This window comes from Echeneis naucrates, chromosome 7, assembly GCF_900963305.1.
Source record: "Echeneis naucrates chromosome 7, fEcheNa1.1, whole genome shotgun sequence".
Taxonomy (NCBI): domain Eukaryota; kingdom Metazoa; phylum Chordata; class Actinopteri; order Carangiformes; family Echeneidae; genus Echeneis; species Echeneis naucrates.
The window spans coordinates 25242633-25259414 of NC_042517.1; the positions used below are offsets into that span (position 1 = coordinate 25242633).

Here is a 16782-nt window from a genome sequence, read left to right on the forward strand (position 1 = left end):
TAGGGGTGGCGGGGCAACAGGGAGATGCCGCCCCATCTCCTTCCAGCACAGGAGCTGCAGTGACTATTTAGAGCTTCAGCCATGACAACATCAATCTGGCAGAGACTAGTTTGTAGACAATAATGAATAATGATTGTCTAGTGTTTTAACAGCAAAATAATACTATAATATGATATTTATACTAATAACTAAATTAATCAACTTAAAGAAACAACAAAAAAAATGCTATTTGTTTACAAAATAATAAATATAATAATTTGCAGGCATATTTACCTCATCTCAAAGCAACAATATTGTTCCTTTCTAACCAATCAGAAAAGACCAAACATAGAGTATATGGAAGTTGTCATGGAACATCACCACCATGGCTGTCTGTTAACTAACTTTTTGTTTTGAGTCTCTCAATAACCTTTAATCTTCTGACAACTTATGAGCAGTCATTTGAATCACTTTTAAAAGCAGCCACATTATCTCCAGTCCTCCTTTCCACAGTAAATGAACCTGGGGGCTGAGTGGTTGGGAGTTGGGGTTTTCCATGTGACTGCATGTCATTCCTCTAGCTTTACTTCAAACTTACATTTTGGCACAGGGATATTTTTGGACGTTATTTGAATCTATAGGTTAATTGTCCTACATTGTTTCTTTGTTAGTTAAGATGTTGGTGTTAAAATAATCCCATTCTGTGTTGAACTTGTTTTGTGCTTTGCATGTTATGTGATCAGAGTTCTGTTAGGTTGGTTGGTTTGACAAGTGACATTATTATCACAGACTGAATTTAGTTTATTTGACCTCTGTAAATTAATTTTCTGTACGTAAAAAGTGAATTTCTCACGCCTTCCGGTTTGTCCCACACAAGGAACATTAAATAAATCAGTTTCACATTGAAAGTTTTGTTACTCACCAACCCACTTTGGTGGACACACATCTCAAAGGGACTGTTAGCTGAGCTGGCGAACATTTGCTTGGCCCTTTTCTCTAATAACTTCACAATCCTGATGTCTGATTGCTTTCATCTGGTTAAAGTGTAAACTGCACTGTAATATTTTGTATTATATTATTTTGATGCCTCTGACTGACAGCCATGAGACATGAGCACAGAGGATATGGCATCAGTGACAAACGACCAAATGAAACTGAAATGAGTTTTAATGAAAATAATCAATTTCTCTGGCTTGAACATTGTTTAGAATATTTAGGATATCATAAACACACAACACACAATTAAAGTAGCTATAAATAATATTTTATTAGCATGAAGCACACCACAACAATATGTGATTCAAATGTTTAATGACCAGGACATGGGTTAAGTGTCCAAGCTGGATGACTATCCAGAAAGAAACCTGGAACGAAATGGAAGTTGGAAGTTGGTGAGGACCAAACATAGACTTAAAGAAAGTGGCTTTTGAACTTACATACATCACTATTAATTCTCTTGGTTTTATGACTGCTGTTCAACTCAAAAGCCATTGATATATCAGAGTTGTACTATTTTTTCTGTCTCCAGTGAATGCTTGGTTATTAAAATTATTGCTGCAAAATTAATTAAAACTGTTTTCATTGAGAAGTAAAGTGATTTGATGTGTACTGACCTCATCAAGTGTTCAATTAACTGTACTGTATAATCTTCCCTTTGTCCATCTTATGTTATTATGTTGTTACAGTTGTCAGTATCATCAAATATTTTAAACGGGTGTATTTAAACATATTACTCAAATGGAAACTGCTTTGAGCAGCATAGTGGTTAGCACAGTTGCCCTACAATGATAAGGTCCCAGGCTAAGTTTCCAGGCCTGTGGCCTTTCTGTGGGGAGTTTGCATGTCTCTCCGTGCCTGCGTGGGTTTCCTCCCACCGTCCAAAGACATCGTGTTTAGGTTAACTGCTGACTCCAACTTGCCCGTAGGTCTGAGTGTGAGTGTTGTTGGTTGTTGGTCTCTGTGTGTCTCTGTGTTGGCCCTGTGATGGACTGGTGACCTGTCCAGGTTGTACCCCGCCCCTCACCCAGTGTGAGCTGGGATTGGCTCCAGCATCTCCGCGACCTGGAAACGGAAAAGCAGCTGAAGATGAATGAATGAATGAATCAAACTGCTTTGTATGCATGTATTTTGCCGCATTCAATGCAATCTTTCAGTTGTCCTTAAAACTGCATTACGGTGTTTTCCAGCAGAGGGCAGCACAGGAATGTCAATACTGAACAGGAAACTTCCTTAGTTTGATTAGGAGGTGCAATAATATACCTAAAAATATCTGATATGAGTGAGCACCCACCACTGCCCTTCCTCTGGTTGTTTTACCCTTATAATCGTAACCTAATCCTCACCAATCATCAAGCCCAACACCTGAACGTGACACATCTATAACTTACAAAGGCGAATATTAGCCAGTCGGAGGCAGGGCAGACTCCTCTCCCTCTTTGGGTGGAAAAAGTGGAGCGAATTTAAACAGCAGGTCTGTAAATTTAAACAGCGCGTAAAATAAAGCGCGTCTCTCTCTCGACTGAGGAAAAGGGGGCACCAAGCAAAACTAAAATGGACTTTACTGAACCAAAATCGGCCTTAAAATCATGGATTATTCCACTACGAGGCAGAGTTACGTTAGTTGTTGTTCATCTGAATATTGCAAGCACAATTTGGCTGGCAGGGATGCGACCATAGCAGTAAGATAAAGACGGTGGGGTTAGAAAAAGGCTACAATATTTAAAAATACAAGTATAATTTTTGAGGATTTTTGTTGCAAATAAAAACAGGGAACCGGCTACCACATCAATGTTATTATTATTATTATTATTATTTATTGTTGTCCTTTGTCAATATTGAGGCCTGTTTCTCATAATTTTGCATGATGTTTAATGATGTGTATACACCGATGTCTACTATATATATATATATATATATATATATAAAAAACAAACAAACAACATAACCCTAACCCCCAATACAAGTATCCCATTCCTACTGCTATAACCACCTCGGATAACAGTAATATAAATGGTAATAATGATGATTAGACCAACAGCCATTCAACATCATGACTTTTATGAGAAACATTCATAAAAGGCAGTTGTTGCTGTTACACACGGGTTTTTTTATATCACAGGCAATTTTGCTCATGCGACACAGCTACTTAAATCCACTTCTATTATTCGTTGGCTCGACTGAAAAGAGAGTAGAAAAAAAGAAAAGCGTTCATTATTTATTTGTTTGCTTACTTATTTTAGTGCAAACCGCTACAAGGACGGTACAAACTCTACTTAATGTGAGCATTATGACATGATGTGCTTTGTCTTGATGTCTGGCTGGGCCGTTGTATCATAGTCCCCATTTGCTCGGTATGACCACCACCTCATCCCCCAGAGACTATATTGCAGTTTCAACACAATAACACTGGCTGCAATGTCAGCCAAGCTGATAAACAGGAGGTTATCCTAAGAGATTTTTATTATTAAACGACCACCTTGGACAGTCGCTTGACCTGGCGAAAAAACTTCTGAGAATACTGTGAACTTCACAGTGTGTGTAGTCATAACTCACCTCAGGTTGTGTGTACCCCTCTGGTTTCAATATAATCTTTTTCTGCACAAACCAAGTGGACACATCAGGGCAGTTTCAGCAGAAAGCCGCTGCTGTTTCTCCTCAATGCTAAGAGCATGGTGGGGAAAATTCGCAAAATAATCTATTTCTAGTCTTCTTAAAAAAAAAAGCGACCCTGCCAGATTCATAGTCTTTGTAAAAAAAATCAGTCTGAGACTAGGCTGGGACGGAAAAAGCATGCAGATGTGAGACAGTATTGTTACCGAAGTCTTTTCCAAATATTTCATCGTCGCTGTTTGTCAGTGGGGCTGCTTGGTTTCTGTGCCGCTCCAGAGCATGAAGCTGCAGCAGCTCCGTCCTCTGACGGTGAATGTTTGGTTTCCTGTATGAATAGTAAATGCAGACCACGTGGTGTGGAAGCAGACTGCAGCTTCTTTTGTTCAAATCAATCAAACCGGAGACGGACAGAGAGCTGCCGAATCAGGAAATTACCGGTACAGCATTTATTCTTACATTTATGATACTGTAAAAAACTGTTTTTTCCCAAACCATGCATGTTTCACACGGGTTAGCCCGAAAACGCTTCCGACCGAGGAAATTATGAAAAAGTTTTTGTTGTAGCATCGTTTAATGTAACGTTAGTGCCAATGTCTTTATTAAGCGACTGTTAGCTTACATTAGCAGGGTATCGTTAGCAAAATGAACTCATTACTCCACTGTTTTATACATTTTACTCGGGCTGATTTCAGCCCACGGTCAATGGAAGTTTCTATTTATAAAACAACGCAAACATTTCTCCCGGTTGGTTTGTGAAGTAGCTGCCCGAGTGTGTAACGTTAACTTCGCGTGTATTGCGTTAGCATGTCAGCTAGCCAGCTGCTCGGGCTTTATCCGAACAAAGAGCGACAGCGGTTAGCTCGTTAGCGTAATGAAGCTAACCACTAGCCGTCAGAGAGGTACGTGTTTGAGCTTGTTTGGGATTTTGAGCTTGAGGTGCTAGATTTCGCTCGCTCATTCAAACAAACAATTGAAGAAGACATGCCCAGAAATGTTCGATCATTTTCTATTTTAACGGGTGACATTTGTCAACAGTGTTGGCCGGGGCTGTGCATAGAAACTTGCTTCTCAAAGTCGGACTGATGCAGTCCTGTAGTCGGTGGCTGGGAATCTCTCTGTCTCACTGTGAAAGTTATCGTTTTGAGTCATAGTGGTTGGTGTCCGCTGTTTTGTTTGGATTTGTTCATGATATATCTATGTTTGACTTTGTTCGATGTGTTCCTGCACTCCCGTAATCTATGTTTGTTTACACTTTGTTCAAGTTAAGTTATCCTTGAAGTGCGTAATGTGCTTAATCCCACCTTGATAACTGCGTTCTTAAACTTTACCTACACATTGTATAAACTTGTCTTGGGCTCTTTCTCACACAACAGCTTCTGATTGGAAAAATGCCACGTAAGAAGGTGACAGACATTTCAGGGAACGGTGGGATGAAAAAGAAGAGGACCAGTGGAAAAAGGAAAGAGAGGGACTTCAGCAGTGATGATGAGTTTGACTACGAGCAGGAGAACAACAAGAAACCCGGCAAGCCTGCTGCCAAGTCTGGTCTCCAACCTGTCACTGTTGCTGATGATGTCAAAGAGAAAATAGTGGGTTTCATAAGTTGTCAGAAAACTTTGTCACTTTTTTCAACTTTTATAATGTTTGCATTCCAACACAATTTTTTTGTCTTTTATTCTGCATGAGCCTGCAAAATTATGTATGTCATTGTCATTGACTGAATAAGAAGTCAGAATATTGAATTAGTACCCCAAAACCAAAGATTTCCAAAAAGCGAGTGAGCCATTTCTCTCTGTGCTTTAAGTAGTATTGTTTCTTCAGTTATATAGGACAGTTTTACTTTTGGCATGGAGCTTATTTTCAACTGCTTTCTGATGAAATTGAATTTTCTCAACACAAAGGGTTGCAATTTTTACTTTATATTTATTTCCACATTACTTCTTTAGATTTTTCTGTAGAAGAAGTGGCAGTAGAAGCACAGTTGCATGTGATAAACTGGTTATTAATCAGTGTTAGAAACTGATTAGACGTTCACGTCTTCAACTTTGGCAAGAAAGATGACAAAAGTGTCAGAATGTTCATGCAATCTAATTGCAAATCTGTATGTGTATATTTAATTTGTTTTGGGTGAGGTGAGCTGAACTCAAACTGCTCATTTTTTGTGTGTGCATATATGTGTATGTGTGTGTGTGTGTGTGTGTGTATATGTATGTATGTATGTATGTATATATATGCACATACACACACATACAATTTTATTAACCCTATTGTTGCTTTTCTGCAGAAACTCGAGTGTCCGAAGGTGAAAGGCCAACTGCTTATTTTTGGTGCCACCAACTGGGATTTGATTGGAAGAAAGGAGGTGCCCAAACAACAAGGTAGAATGTTGTTATACTCAAAAGCAAAGACACTCTAGAGGAGAATAGATGACTTTACTTGATAACTGCTTTTGTTTGTTGCATACAAACTCAGTTTTTGATTTCCTGGCCTCATTGTTGTGTATACTTTGTCATAGTCATAGTGATTACTAGCTATTTTATTCAGGTCGAGTTTAAACTTCTAATTGCAGTAGAAGACATCTGTAGATATTGACAATGTAGGCAGGTATAGCTTAGTGTGTGGGTAAAGTGTGCCCATTCAACAAATAACAGTTAGGTATTGACAGTTTTGGTGTCGTTGCCCTGACCAAATAAAAAACTGTGATCTTTCACAGTACCCTGCTGGGTGAACTAAAGCCCTAAACGCTGTACATAAGTACCGGGCAGACTGATTAATGGTTGCCCTCAACAAATGGTTCCAGCACACAAATAAAAGAAATTTGTAGTTTTCACTTGACGTATAGATTTTCTTCTCTTTACCCATTTTCTTGATCGCTCACTTTATTGTACAAGAGGTTTACAAAACTGAAAAGCCAGACAGAAGACAGTGGTACCTTTGATAGAGAATGAAATGACTCAGGATTTCCACATTAAACACGTGTCTGTCTTTGTTTTGGATGCATGGGCAACATATGTTAAAAGACTAGTGAGAACCCATTAATCAATTGTGACAGTAAAGTCTATTCATATGTATGCTTGTCGCATGTGTGGCCTCTTGCAGCAGGCTCATTGATGCCTGGGGCTGGGCCTGCGTTGCCATGTTCCATCGTAGTCTCACTACTCTGACACTCGGATAAATCAGCTTTGTTTGAAGTAGAATGGGGGTTGGGGTCTCAGCAAGAGCAGCTGCATAGACAAAGACCATCTAGATGAGCGAGATGCTGCTCTGTCACAGCACCACATAGAAATTTAGATAATTCTTTTGTCATCCACTTTGATACACAAAAGTGTTGTCGGGGATTTCTACCACATCGTGTGCTTGGGTGCCTTGTATTGTCAGCATTGTCATCATTATTATTATTCTTGTGTGGCAGTCTGTTTTTAACTGAACCGAGAAAGGGCATCTTTTTTAATGTCTCAGAAAGAAACATGGTTTTAAGATTTTATTTCTTTCTTTTATTTCTTTTTGGGGGACGCACCTAAGACTGGTACTAATACTTAAGTATGTATTTTTCTTATCAACAATGCTATTTTATGTTCTAATTCTGACTTCTCTGACTTTGTGTCTCTTAGTTTGAAGGTCATTGGTCCCAATGGCTGAAGGTGTAAATCTTCAGAGAAATTAGATTATAAATTGATTTGCCACAAATTGAATTCATTGATAATCTTGGTCTGTTATTGGATTTGTTGACAAGATCTCACTCGATGCATCAAATAATAGTTAATAGTCTAACAGTGTATATAATCTAATGTCTATGTCTGTTTTGATTATAAAGCAGTACTAGGTTCTAAATGAAAATGTTTTGCGACCAATATCTTTAAAAATGTTTTCCCTTTTCTCTTTGAGTAGATCTGGAAACAATTCAAAAACTCCGAGATTTTGTATGGGGAAGGGGGTTTTACCATTGGATAAGTGTCATGTCATATTCATGATAATGCTGGAATGAATCCTGGTGTGACTAAAAAAAGAGGCCATATCATGGTGTGTACATTATCATGACTTGTTGGCATATGAATTTGAGCTCTGAAAGCTACTGCAATGCAATCAACAAAGGCTTCACCAAAAAAAAAAAAAAACAGGCCCAAATGACAAACACTGATCAGTAGGTCTTCATTGTGATCGTGCTCTCTCTATCAGCTGCTTTCCGGAACCTTGGGCAGAATCTGTGGGGTCCTCACCGTTATGGCTGTTTGAATGATGTGCAAGTTAGCTGTGTTGTCTCTGGTCCCTGTGCTGCACACAGTCTCCTCATGACCACTGAGGGCAAGCTGTGGAGTTGGGGTAAGTAATACCTAGATAAAAGTTATGTATAAGCCAGACCCTCGATGGTTATATGCATTTACTGATTTAGTTTGTTTGTTTTCTTTAGGTCGCAATGACAAAGGTCAGCTGGGTCACGGAGACACCAAGCGCCTGGAGGCTCCCAAGTTAATTGAGGCCCTGGGAGATCTTGCGATTGTTGCTGCAGCCTGTGGACGCAATCACACTCTGGCACTGACAGGTAAGACTCAACACTGTATGGCATCATCAGGGATATTCAGCACCTGGATCCTCATAGTTCATTCAGGGCTAAGTTATTTCTATGTAGCTGCTCATCGAGAGTTGTAAGTGACTAATGTAGTTTTACTGCATTCTTTTGTTTGTTTTGTTTTGGGGTTGTTGCTCTTGTTGACCTCTTGTCATTACAAAAAAATGCTTTTTACTGATAAAATTGTTTTTCCTCAGAGGATGGGACTGCATACTCTTTTGGGGAGAACAAGTTGGGCCAGTTGGGCCAAGGAAACCAGACTGATGCAGTACTCAGCCCAGCGCCAGTAAGTTCCACTGCTACACTGAGTACATCATAGAGCCTAGAGCTCACAGGCTTATAGGTCATAATTTAAGCGGTGATGATGATTCATTTATCTGCCCAATTTCACCTGAAATATTGAGAGATCACCTTATCTGCCAAAATAATCACAATACATCTTTGAGCATGTTGTTCAGGCCTAATGATCACATGGACAGGCCTAGGCAGTGGAAAAACTTGCCCATACTCTGAGTAATCTACAAAAGGGCACAATTTAGGTTGATTCAGATTTAATAACTAACGTTTGCATAAGAAAGTGAATTGGTTTGTTACTACATCATACATTGTCACTCAAAGATTCAACTCTACAGTAGTGCAGCACTGTGCTCATCATTAACAAATGAGGCTGACAGATGGACACAATTTGTAGTATTTAATAAAACTGCAGTCAGAGTCTGTTTCACTATGAAACCTTAGACATGTTGTTTTTTTTTTTAGGCGTTTGTAGTATGAACTCTGCACAGACAGTTCATCATTGGGGACATATTGTTAACAAACAACACTCATGGGCAGGCACTCGTTTTGTTGTGTCTGGTTTTGTGCTGGTCACTGAAACAGTTATTATTACGAATTTTTCTACAGCTACATGAACTCAAGGCCAGATTTGCATCAGTTACACATCACACATGATGGACCAACACACCCATTTACTGTCTCTGCATGTAATTAGTACTATACCTTTGGAAAAGCTACTATGACCCAGCCTCCATAATAACAGCAAGAGACATCACAACAATTACAGCCATATTCACTATCACCACAACTGCAATACCAAAGCCTACACTAATGCAAAGCCTCAGAGTGTCATAGTTACAGCTGTAGCAGGAGCCAGTTAAAAGTAGATAGAATAGCGAATTCACAGCTATTTTAACAAAACCCAAAGTAAATGCTGAGCAGTGTCAGAACTGCAGCAGCATGCAGTTGTAGGAATAGCCTTCATTTCTGAAATAGAATACTTCTGAAAAAGATTGTGAGGTGAAAAAACTTTGTTTTTCTCACTCTAGATTTCCTACAATGGCCAGCCCCTGGTGAAAGTGGCTTGTGGTGCTGAATTCAGCATGGTGGTGGACTGCAAGGGAAACCTGTACTCCTTTGGCTGCCCAGAGTATGGACAGCTAGGTATGTATGTTGTGAATTGTGATTAAGTGAATTAGTTGTTTGTGATAGGTCAGGAACACAGCTGATGGCTGAACATCAAAGACACATTAAATGATATTTGTATACAGTATCTGTCAACCAGGTTTGTCCACCAGAAGGCAAAAATGCCTGCTGTGTGAAGTTTTAAATGGTCTGCACCAACATTGGCGTTGACCTCAGTGTTTCCCCTAGGATTGCAACCTTGGGGGAGGGGGGGTCGTCATTGTACAAAAAACATGAAAAAAGGAATCGTAATCATAATATATTTTAATGACAGCAATATATAATGCAATTTATCTATCTTATCTATCAATGTATTTAATAATTTATCTACCTCTTATCTATCTATCTATCTATCTGTCTTTTATTCATGTAATGTATGTATTTAATTACTTGTTACTTGTACAATTACTTGTACAGCCAGGGGGAATATTTCTCCTCTGACAGCCAAGCTGGGTCAAAGCCCGACATGCGGTGGTGAGCAGACTTTTGCTGCAGGTCGCTGCTTGGACCCGGAGCAGGAGAGCTGCTCTGGCTGCTTCTACCAGAGGAGCGACTGGTGTTGGCATCATCGCCCTGTGAGCGTTTAAAACGCTGATACTTTTGCTTTGACTTTCTTGTGACATTTTTCGACACTTGCTGTCGGGAGTCTGCTCACCTGTGTGCGCGCATCGAGGCGGAACTCCACCATGTCTGATAACAGTGCAGAGGAGAACTGTATGAACATGGAGAGACAGAAATGACATTCTGTCGCATAAATAAAATAAATAACATATTACTATGCTGTTTAATAAAAGCACAAGGTAGCTATAGACATGTTCTATAGGAAAATTAACCTTAAATGACATCTGTTGTGATCTGGCGCCTTATAGAAAATTAAATCATATTAAATTAACTTGACCTTCTGGGGAGATGGGAGGTGCCGTTGGGAGGGTGGGACAACCCCCTGATATAATGGTAGGGGAAGCACTGGACCTGAGAAATCTAGTGCTGCTGATGTTGTTCTTACTTATGTCTTAGAATCTTTGTGTAGTATTGACCTATCATCTATTTCACTGCAGGTCACAACAGTGATGGGAAGTTCATAGCTCGTGCTCAGCGCATAGAGTTTGACTGCGAGCTCATTCCTCGTCGTGTTGCAATTTTCATTGAAAAGTCCAAGGATGGCCAGATCACACCTGTACCTAATGTTGTGGTCCGAGATGTTGCCTGCGGGGGAAACCACACAGTGAGAAAAAACACTTTTTGCTCAGTCGCATTATAACACTATTGTTAGACGACCAGTGAAACTTCTATCCTATCCCAAACCTAACAATGCTGTTGTCCTCTCTCTTACTCTGTGTGTGTGTGTGTGTGTGTGTGTGTGTGTGTGTGTGTGTGTGTGTGTGTGTGTGTGTATATGTGTATATGTGTGTGTATATGTGTAGCTGGTGCTGGACTCTCAGAAGCGAGTGTTCAGCTGGGGTTTTGGTGGTTATGGGCGTCTGGGTCATACAGAGCAGAAGGATGAGATGGTTCCCCGTTTGGTCAAACTGTTTGACTTTCCCGGACGCGGTGCCAGTCAGATCTATACAGGCTACCAATGTTCCTTCGCTGTCAGTGAAATGGGTGAGTGAGAACACTGTTCTCTTATAAAATAAACACAGGCAATATGTGAAATGTAGGACTTTTACATGCCAATGGTAAAATCCTAATTCTGAATGACAAATACGAAGTCTAGTTATTTTTTTGAGCTATTCAGTACTGTACTTGTACTTGATTATGGTTGTATTTGCAGGGGGGCTGTTTTTCTGGGGGGTGACAAACACTTCCAGGGAGTCCACAATGTATCCCAAAGCTGTGCAAGACTTGTGTGGCTGGAAGATCCGCAGCCTGGCATGCGGGTGAGTTTGTGTGGGTAATGAGATTGTGCCAAGATTAGTACACATCCCCAGCTCTTTGCTCGTGTGCAGGAGTTTTTCTGGGTGTCTTTTGACTGTGTGCTTGTGTTTAACAGGAAGAGCAGCATCATCATTGCTGCAGATGAGAGCACAATCAGTTGGGGTCCTTCTCCCACATTTGGAGAGCTGGTAAGACCTGAGGCTTCACCTGTGCTGGGGTCATTGTTTTCATTCATTTTCATCGTCACATCTCGACAGTACGGTGGAAACACACATTTGTGTTGTTAATGTGAAACTAACTTCACAATAAAATGACGCTGCTCAAAGGTGCTTTGGAAAAAGACGAAATATTGAAAGTATTGACATGAGTGTGACATGGCTATCTTGTATTTCGCTGACTCAGGGGTATGGAGATAACAAACCTAAATCCTCCACCACTGCCCAGGAGGTCAAGACCTTGGATGGCATCTACATTGAACAGGTAAATGGAAATATTGACTAACCCCTCTCAGCGCCTAATGGGGAAAACTATTGATATGTTAGCCTCGATTTAAAAGACAAAACACAACCTATAGAATTTCTAATCATAGGTTTACCTATAGATAATGACCTCTCTAATAACATTATATTATAGGGAATTGGATTATAACTAAAATTATTGGGCCTTTGGAATTCCACATTAAATTTAATTTTGAAAATTGCATATTTGTTCCCATTAAAAATATCAGGAAACTGAGATTATGATTGTAGAACTGATTTTACGTTAAGTTGAATATATTCATTCAAGGTGGAGAAAACTTTGTAAACATGAGGACAGTTCTCCACAAATGGAGGACTTACTCTGCCGACTGTAACTAAACAAATTAACATGGGAAATACAGGAAAAGGAGTATTGGAACATGTATGTAACTGCAAATATGACCACAAGAGATGTTTGGAAGGCAGTCCATGCATTAAAAGGACAGTTATGGACTGGAAGTCACACAACCCAAAGGACGTTCAACAGGCTCATGTGAAATCACAAGAAATGGACATTTTAAAACAACTATGAATTACAACTTATTTACAATTTGGCATGAAAAGGTCTAACTGAGTATAACCAGATAAGTACAGTGAAAAACTGTCACCTTTGTGCCTTTGCTGAGGTTTGAGATGGTGCTAAGGAGTGTCTTGTTCTTGCAGGTGGTGATGGGCTACTCTCACTCCCTGATTATTGCCAGACAGGACACTCAACAGGAACAGGAGAAACTGAAGAAGCTGCCCGAGTACAACCCCAGAACAATTTGATTAGGTGGGCAACAGCAACACCTCAACCTTTTTCACTAGAACAGGGACTGGCGATGCTCAGCAGGAACACCTGACCTGTTAGTCAATGCTGGTCTCACAAGTGTGCTAGTGGGATGGTTGAGTTCAGGGGAAGACACTCAAAAGTCTGACAGCTATCCACCCATCTCAACTACCCACAAAGTGGTTCTGAACCAATTTGGACAAATAAGAGAAAATATGACTGGAGACAAATCCTCTGGATGGTTCCTCTCACATTCACTGGTCAAAGATACTTTCACTTCACACTTAAAGTGAACCTGCAAGTTTCTCCACGCACTTCACACCTGGCAGAGTTGTGCTTCCCAAAACTCTTTTCCATTTTGTAATACAGCCAAATGTTGATGTCTTCATGTCTCTTGTTCGGTTGTTGTTTTTTTGTTGCAGTATTTGAAATTATAATGTTGTTTGTCACATTTACGGGTGCTACAGCAGAACCCTCAGTCTTTTCCTACTAAGGGGTTTTCAAAGACTAATACTCCATACCTGTGCCTTTTTCTACATGTGTGTTCAGGTTATGGAAGTCTTGTTTATTTAGTTTAGAAGATCAGCTGATCAGTCCAATTTAATGTTTATGGCAGTGTGAGTTGGTGTGTGTGCAGCTGCCACAGGTTACAATCAGGATTTGGAACATGATGTTCTGAGTTAGTGCACTCCACTCGATGTTACATTCCTTTTGTCTTCTTCAGTCTTCTGTGTTTGCATCAAGGATGCACACCTCAGTCCTTTAAAGACCACTGTGTCTGCTAGTTCTTGTCTTTGCTAATTTGATTAATATTAACTATTCCAGTGCTTGAAGCGGTTTTAAAAGCAAATCTGAAAGTTCAGAACCAATAATGCACTGTCTAGATATGGTTCAATATGTCAAGGTGTCCTGGAAAAAACGGTTTGTTTTAAAAACAGCAGAGGTTCTGCAATCTGTACCGTATTCTTTTTTAATAGTGAAATTTTCTCTGGACTATATTGTTTTTCAATTAAATGGTAAAATAAAGATGAAAAGATACCATTGAGTTTTCTTCACCTAATCCAGTTTTTTTTCTCCTAGTTTTAATAGTCTCAAGTTTTGATGGTGCTGAACATCCACAAAAAAAGGATGAAGCCATTGGTACAAATGTGTAAAACATGGTGGCATAAAAGCATCAAAGAAGCAGGTACTCATTGTTCCAGGGTTCCACATTTTTAGTAAGGCCCATGAACAATGTGTACAAAAAAATTTTAAAAATACTGGCAGCAACAAAGGAGCTACTCAGTTTCAGCTGATTGCAGCAGAGCTCAACCTTTTCCTTCAGGCTCACACCTCACTGAGATCTCACCTTTTCTACTCAGTCTCCACCTCTTATTAATCTTTTCAATCACACCTAGCCCCTCCCCTCCCAGTAGCTTTAACATTTTTACATCTTCCATAATGACTGTTGACTCACAGGCTAAAAGAAATAAGCAATAAACTCAATAAATACTAAAACCAAACCTTCCCCCTCTAATCTCTGACTCAGCTTGACAAAGTGATTGACAGCTGCCAAAGTCCTGTGGTTGCATGTGTGCACTCCATGAAATAACCTTACCCACAGAAGTTAGCAGGGTTCCCAACATAAGGCCAAAACAAAAATGCATTTCCTGTATTAGTTTATGTTGTCAAAACAAATACACATTTTATTCCTTTTCAGTTTTTTTAACTTAAAGTGTGGCGATAAGAATGGAAAGCCATCCATATGGCTCACTGAGTTTCTATGGTTTTTGACTTCAAATCATAAATTTAAAAATTAGAAATACAAGACATTTTAAAAACTTCAAAATAAAGCCTCTAGGGGCATTTATCAAGGTAAAACCAGCTTTTGGAATCAAAATTACTAACCTCTATTAGTATTTGGCTTGAGACCAGAGGGACTTGGGTATACCTACTGATTGTACTTCTGGGCAACTATGTAGTTCACTGGCCTTCACATAAGTTACATCACATTTTTTTCCAGCTTGTGATTCTTGTGTATATGTGTGTATATGGTATACAACATTCTTGTATGTGCTGTGCAGCAACATGAGGAGGTAAGGTAAGGTGTGCCTGTGCAAAAGGTTTTCCAAAAGTAAAAATCTTGATTTATGAGTCAGTAAAATAAACCAACACAGGTTTAAAAATTCATAATTTCAAAATGGATTTGCAGATTGAAGTCCTTTTTGTCAGCCTTGTGTGTAGATAACCAGACTTGGTGAGAATCATATGAATATCCTTGGAATAGTTTGTTTTGGGTTTAAGTTCGATGTTTTTTCAAAATGCATGCAAAATTAAACATGTAAGCACAAGTCCAACACACTGACGTGCAACCACTCACACTCCTTGAATATACAAAAGGAGCATTCATCTTAAATTACATACAAACTATTTTTACAACATGGCGGTTTTGTCACTTGGACAAGCAAGGTAACCAATTCCAAAACACCTAGTTTCAACCAAATGATACATCAGGTGCAGTATTCCTTACAGATGCAAATGATATGTCCTGTACTCAAGCATTATTCAGTGTTGACCCCCACCCAAGAGAAAATAAATTTGTCCCCTCCACTCTCTCAAAATAGATGCGTGGGCAACTGGACTTGTATTTGTCTATTAAGATGTTTCGCCTCTTATGCAAGGGGCTTCATCAGTTCATGCCTGTTGGTTTACTAGTCTGCACTAGTCTGACCAAGACAGTGGAAAAAGACCCAGGTATTTAACCTCTGTGGGTGTGTTCACCAAAAAGTACCTGTGAAAGTACTGCTTTCATTTGACCATTGTTGTGAGTTGTCTATTTGAATTGAACAGGAAGATGTTCTTGCCTGCTAGGCTGTTGGCCTGCTGCACCTCCATTGGTGCCCATTATGCTAGCGGTCATCAGCCGGGGACCACCTTTCACCGATGTTTTGCCCCTTAACCTGGAATATCTCCTGGTGGACAGGGACATCTCCCAGTCACACCCGCAGCTAGCCTTTCTCAGGAGCTGCTCACTCCCCATGCCTCGTCCCGCCTCTTCAGCCAGAGTCAGTAGCTTGCTTTATCTGCCTCCTCTGCCAGCTCCTTGGTGGCTTTGTGCAGCTCCTTGCCCCTCAGCCCTTGCTCTTTCAGCAGGCAAGTTGTTTAGCCTCCCACAAACCCTCTGGTGCCCACCTCCAGTGGGAATAATCGTTTGCTCAAGCCATTCTCCCGGCATTCTGCGACCAGGTCAGTGTACTTCGCCCTCTTCCTCTCATAGGCTCCATCCATCCCCTCCTCCCATGGCACAGTCAGCTCCACAAGCAGCGCAGAACTCGCCACCCTGGTCCAAAGCACGATATCCGGCCATAGTGTGGTGCTGCAGATCTCTCCTGGGAAATGGAGCTGCCTACCCAGGTCGCAGACCTGCTCAGTGCCCAACCACTGTTGAAGGTTTTGGGGGGAGGGCAGAGTGTCATAGGTTGCCCTGAGGAGGAAGCTGAGTCGAGCCTGCGGCAGTTTCCAGAGGTCTGCACTCCCTCCCACGTCGTCCAGCGCCACTGCCTTGACCCTGTACTCTTCCTCAGCCGTCTTTGTCACTTCGGAGATTACAAGATCCTTTCTCTCCTTCCCTCACCGTCTCATCTGCAGAGTCCCTCAGCTCCATCACCAGCCTTGCCTTTTCCTGCCTGTACCCTAGGCTGATTGATTTCAGGGGAAGCTGGAGTATGTTGCTTCCATAAAGGCTGTTAATTCTCCTGGGTACAGATGAAAGGGCGACATTGTAAATGGGAGATAGGTGATGTCGCAGACCCCCTCCCCTGTTAAGGGATGGTTTTTCCATCACAAAAATGGCTTATTTTACTCCTCTTTCCAACCATCTGTCCTCTCTGTCCAAAATCTTGACATTGCTGTCTTCAAAGGAGTGTGCCTTTTCCTTTAGATGGGAATAGACAGCTGAGACTGGACCTGAGGAGTTTTCCCTTCTGTGTTGGGCCATGCATTTGTTTAAGGGTTGTTTAGTC

The 16782-nt window shown here is 40.5% G+C and overlaps 1 protein-coding gene across 1 annotated transcript; it reads left to right on the top strand.

Annotated features, from left to right (window-relative positions):
• Positions 1 to 3924: 3924 nt before the first annotated feature.
• Positions 3925 to 13827, top strand: rcc2 (regulator of chromosome condensation 2). Its single transcript, XM_029507334.1, has 13 exons — positions 3925 to 4025; positions 4962 to 5177; positions 5873 to 5966; positions 7765 to 7908; positions 7997 to 8128; positions 8353 to 8441; positions 9481 to 9595; positions 10675 to 10841; positions 11041 to 11221; positions 11391 to 11496; positions 11610 to 11682; positions 11897 to 11974; positions 12676 to 13827. Exons 2-13 carry the CDS (start codon positions 4977 to 4979, stop codon positions 12778 to 12780), a joined length of 1485 nt encoding a protein of 494 aa, XP_029363194.1. The 5' UTR covers positions 3925 to 4025; positions 4962 to 4976; the 3' UTR covers positions 12781 to 13827.
• Positions 13828 to 16782: the final 2955 nt, after the last annotated feature.

Excerpts from the sequence above, each read along its gene's own strand:
- rcc2 (XM_029507334.1), top strand. The coding sequence starts at position 4,977 with ATGCCACGTAAGAAGGTGACAGACATTTCAGGGAACGGTGGGATGAAA. Across the intron at positions 11,683-11,896 it reads CTCCCACATTTGGAGAGCTG|GGGTATGGAGATAACAAACC; the intron begins GTAAGACCTGAG and ends TCGCTGACTCAG. Across the intron at positions 11,975-12,675 it reads ATGGCATCTACATTGAACAG|GTGGTGATGGGCTACTCTCA; the intron begins GTAAATGGAAAT and ends TTGTTCTTGCAG.